The sequence below is a fragment of the Bidens hawaiensis genome, unplaced genomic scaffold (genome assembly GCF_021521415.1).
Source record: "Bidens hawaiensis isolate Kalapana, Puna unplaced genomic scaffold, B.hawaiensis_p1.1 tig00012335_1, whole genome shotgun sequence".
NCBI classification, from domain to species: domain Eukaryota; kingdom Viridiplantae; phylum Streptophyta; class Magnoliopsida; order Asterales; family Asteraceae; genus Bidens; species Bidens hawaiensis.
This window is the reverse complement of record NW_027492005.1, coordinates 614475-619124: the sequence shown is the minus strand read 5'-3', so window position 1 is coordinate 619124 and position 4650 is coordinate 614475. Positions and strand designations below refer to the sequence as shown.

General features: G+C 33.3%; 1 protein-coding gene across 8 annotated transcripts; it reads right to left on the bottom strand.

The window, feature by feature from the left end:
• Window positions 1-225: 225 nt before the first annotated feature.
• LOC143540787 (glutamate synthase 1 [NADH], chloroplastic-like) lies at window positions 226-3522 on the bottom strand. 8 transcript variants are annotated; one of them, XM_077033759.1, is made up of 9 exons: window positions 3286-3522; window positions 3016-3168; window positions 2823-2924; window positions 2640-2736; window positions 2450-2580; window positions 2271-2380; window positions 2094-2197; window positions 1815-2015; window positions 226-500 (listed from the first exon to the last, which is right to left on the bottom strand). In XM_077033759.1, the coding sequence occupies exons 5-8, from the start codon at window positions 2492-2494 to the stop codon at window positions 1858-1860; spliced, it is 417 nt and encodes a 138-aa protein (XP_076889874.1). In that variant the 5' UTR covers window positions 2495-2580; window positions 2640-2736; window positions 2823-2924; window positions 3016-3168; window positions 3286-3522; the 3' UTR covers window positions 226-500; window positions 1815-1857. The 8 variants fall into 8 exon arrangements, with proteins under 8 accessions (XP_076889874.1, XP_076889875.1, XP_076889873.1 ...); XM_077033760.1 differs by lacking the exon at window positions 226-500 and adding an exon at window positions 1442-1690; XM_077033758.1 differs by lacking the exon at window positions 226-500 and having other exon boundaries at window positions 1442-2015.
• Between the last annotated feature and the right edge of the window lie 1128 nt (window positions 3523-4650).

Below are 4650 nucleotides of genomic sequence, written 5' to 3'. Positions count from 1 at the left end.
TAGTGTAGGCTGAGTAAAAACAAGGACTAACTTTTAATTACTAACAAATATTATAAATAAATCTAATGAAAGAAAAAGCTAAATATCTAAAACAAAACAAAGGCAAACAAAATGATCAAAAAACAAACTTAACTATGATATAAGTAAACAATACGATAATATCTTTTGCCTTTACATAGTATACAAAAAAATTATATATTTAAGAGATCATAAGCAAACAGTTAAATAGGCTTATAAAATGTCAAGGGATATATAGTGCCATTAAAAGCTGACGGCGATCATGGGTTCTCTTATACCTTGAAATTAAATGTGTTGTCTAGAATCAACTAAACTACCTGTTTTACTATTTCGATGTTTTTAGAATCTTGGTCAACTGTTGACTTCGACCTTTGTTTCAGGTCCTCAACATGCCACAGATTGTTTCTATTTTTGTTGTAAACTTCAGCCCAAACCAATCAGTAGATGCAGATTCATGTTATGCCAACTCCAGCATCCTATATCTGCCACAACAACATAATACTCCTACTATAAAACAAATTCAAAAACTGACTCAAATAAAAGATCAAGTAACTTGAAATTTTATGGTTGGGGTTGGAGTTGCAATTTAATTGTTGTGTTTGGACTTTGACATTAAGAGTCAAATCTATTTTGGGCATTTTGTTGCAAGCTTGTACCGGTCAAACCTTTCCAAGAAACAGAAAGTTAATTTATGGTATCCAATTGATGAGTCAATGGGTGTGCATGAAACCGAAAGATACTGACCAAAGCAGGAGCTGCTTATTGTCGATGTTGTATTATAAATTTGTATTTTTTTTTATGTAATTCAGGTTATGTTGTTATCATACTTTCAAAATCAGGTTATGTGCTGTCACTATTAATGCAACAGGTTATGTACTTTTTGTGATAGATGAAAAGTTAGTTAAGAGTATATGTTAGTAAATATTATTTGGCTTATTGGGAAGAAACCAATCAAACAAAGAGTTTACCATAGTTTCTGAATTTTGTTAAGGAACTTGTTAAGCCCGTCAAATCCGTCGCGCAGAACCGGTTTATATACCCGGACCGACCCATTTGTAATAAGTCCTGTTCCGGGTTTGAGAAATTATTCAAATCGGTTCCGGTTCCGGTCCAGGTCGGACACGTTGCACACCCCTATTGACATAAACCTTTACCGATTCTTTACAGTTCAATTTAGTATGACTAATTTGCCCCAGAAATCCAAGGTGTTCATTGGGCTTTAATTTAGACAAGGCAACAAACAAGGTAAACAAGTGTAATGAGCGAGCCAACGAGTCAATCTTACCTTGGCTCGGGATTGGCTCATTTACTAATAAATCCGTACGGAAGGTAAAAAAATTTGACTGTTCATGTTTTTGGAAAGAACCCGTTTTAACCATACCACGTTTCATATGTTGTTTCATCAAATAATAAAACGACCAAGTTAAAAAAAACAGAGGTAAAAAAAGGGAAAATAAGTACAAGTCATTACATAAGGGAAAAAAAGGGAAAATAAGTTCAGCTTGTTTATTTTAGCGAACTGAAATGTTTAGCTAGAGCTCACTCGTTACAAACCCTTGGACTACAAAGGGAGTCCGCTCGTCTCGTTTACAAACGATCCAATATCAAGCGAGCCATGAGTTGCTTCTGACTTCGTTTGACATGAAAACCGATAATCTTGCATTCTATCATCCTATATGATTAATTGAGTATTATTATTATTATTATTAATATTGTTGTTATTATTATTATTATGACTGGAATATCATGTATTCAACTAAAACATATAACAAGTTGAACAAGTGGAAAAGGCTTACTTTGATGAGGTGGGAAGAGTGAGGCATAGGACACTGGACCGGTTTATGGTTCCATCAAAGCTGAGCAATATTCATATAAAGCCTTCATTTGAGGATCCATGTTCTTGTCATTTGGCCATGCTTCGGGGATCATCATTATAACCGCCTCGGGTAGACTTTTGCCCGCTCGTACTAAAAGCTCCAAAACACCATCAAAAGCACCTAAACAATAAACAAAATATTAATATTCAATCAAAACAAACAATGCTTATCAAATGCTGTAAAGACATTATTACGTACCAGAATCTGATGAGCTGGCGTCCACGATAGGAAGAAGCTCCTTCATCTCGTTCTTTGAGAGGCCGAGGTCTTTGCATTTTAAAAGACCCTCACGCGCTTTCATCCTTAATAAACAAACACCTAATTATTTTTTTCATATATAAATGTACACATTAGAGTGCAAAATAAAGTGTTTACCAATTAACATTTCCTCTAAGCGTGTTAATTTCACCGTTATGTCCAAGAACACGCATCGGTTGTGCACGATCCCAGCTAGGAAACGTGTTGGTTGAAAACCGAGAATGAATCTGTACACCCGATATTATTTAGTCAATAACGTTATTAAAATGACTGTAATTGTTAGCATCAAAGTACACTTGTGACTGAACCAATAATATACGGATGGTGAACACGGGTCTCATCTTCAAGAAGTGAGCAAAACACTTCTTAATGCCAACTCACCACTGAAGAATCCAATCCAGCATCCCGTTAACCGGTTGATCCAATGCTGTTGTTAAGTGTCATGTCAGCAGACAAAGAATCAAGTTTGTGAAAAAATATATTTACCAGTGCCATGTAGCTCGTAAACCTTTCGTCCCCGAGATCCGCGTGATAATACTCCTTCAGCTGGTTCGGTTTCAACTGACCTTTATACACCACAGTTCTACATTCAATGAAAAAATAATAATAAATAAATAAATTATATAAATATTAAATAGTCAATAATTAATAATCTCAAGGAAAACAAACCTAGATGATAAAGAACATATATAGAAGTCACGGACCCCCACCGTGATGAAGGTTCAATGCAGCCCGAATGGCTACCATTGAAACCCGTCTTAGTATGTACATCTGCAAATATTAGACAAAATATAAATATAAAGATCGTCTCACATTTAAAAAGGTTAAAATGGTCAAATGCAAGGAAATTAATAACGTATACCTGTCGCTCAAAATCGACTTTTGACTTAGGGGTGGGAGTGAGGAACACTTGTTCGATAACGGGTTCGTTTTGTAAAGCGGATTTGCCCAAACCAGAATTATCTGTCGGGACCGTACGCCAACCACGAACCGTGTGCCCAAGGGACTCAGCAACCTAAAACCAAAAATGTAAACTTTTAAACCGAATTCAACATAAACCGTATAAAGATCAAAAACCTTGTTTTTAAATATTTAAAGTAATAATAATTCATCATTTAAATTCTTGAAATACCTTTGTGAACACAATCTTGCTCTGCTCCCTTCTGGTATCAGAAGTTGGCAAGAAGAACATGCCCACAACAAAATTACCCGGTGCGGGTAGCTCAAACCCTTCATCCTTTGCCACCTGCATAAATCATTATTTTTTAAAATCTTACAAATTCCTAAAACCCGATGCGGGTAGCTCAAACCCTTCATCCTTTGCCACCTGCATAAATCATTATTTTTTAAAATCTTACAAATTCCTAAAACATAACAAATAGTTAATATGCTGTTTTCATTTATCTTTCCTCAAATGCAACAAAAAAAAAAATTAATAACATATTTCATTTATATAAACCTACACATAACCTATGCATGTGTATTATACACAAATTAAAATACATGCAAACAAATTAGTTTGATGGTTTTTATATACTTAACTAGCTTTAGAAACCCGTGTATTACACGGGATAAATTAATATATAAATTAAAATAAATAATTTAATACAAATAAAACAAGATAATTAAGTCTCTTTATATTATGTAAAAAAATGTTTTACAGATATAGTTTTTTTATATCATCAAATATATTTGAATTTTAAATCGAGAATGAGTTGATCTACCAACGATATTCAACGATGAAGCAATGCAGGGCAGTCTCGTGAGTAAGCTAAATGAGGCAATGGCTTTAGGCCTCCCGATTTATAGGGCCTCCATCTTAAATAAGAGTTACGTATTATGAGATTTTGAAAGTAGAGTTCTTTTAGAATTAGTAACTCAATGATGAGCCACAAAGTTAAGGATGATTGCTTCATACCCATTATCACGGCATATCATCCATATTCTATAATTCTTGTATACTCTCTAACACTATACGCATAAAGAAAAAAATAAAAAGGCCTTAACGTTTTAGTTAGCTTTAGGCCTCCGATGACGTTGAGACGGGCCTGAAGCAATGCCATTGGAAGCATCATTTAAAACAATGAGGCATTTCGATGTGAACGATGTAGCTAAAGTCTTTCATAAAAATGTTATACATTCCATACCGGGTCATAGACAAAAAAGATACCAGATTTTCCTTTTTGAACAGCTTTCATGTTGTCCTTATAAACACGATGTTGTTAAACTATCACAATAGTCTTATAATAAATATAAAAAATGAAAAATTTTTCTATGTTTTTTAAGACTGAATATTTTAAAAAAAAGTTTAAAAAATTATTATAGTTTTCTTCAATATGAAGATGTCTAAAAAAATTAAATGTTAATGTACTCCACAAACGTAAACTCTTTTATATATACATTTCAATTTCAGAGAAAATATATTTATGACACATAATTATTATATTAATTTCTTTTTATATTAAGTATGTTTAGAAAATATAATTTATGGCATTAG

Excerpts from the sequence above, each read along its gene's own strand:
- LOC143540787 (XM_077033759.1), bottom strand. The coding sequence starts at position 2,494 with ATGAGACCCGTGTTCACCATCCGTATATTATTGGTTCAGTCACAA. Across the intron at positions 2,198-2,270 it reads CTTAGAGGAAATGTTAATTG|GATGAAAGCGCGTGAGGGTC; the intron begins GTAAACACTTTA and ends TTGTTTATTAAG. Across the intron at positions 2,016-2,093 it reads CGCCAGCTCATCAGATTCTG|GTGCTTTTGATGGTGTTTTG; the intron begins GTACGTAATAAT and ends TTTATTGTTTAG.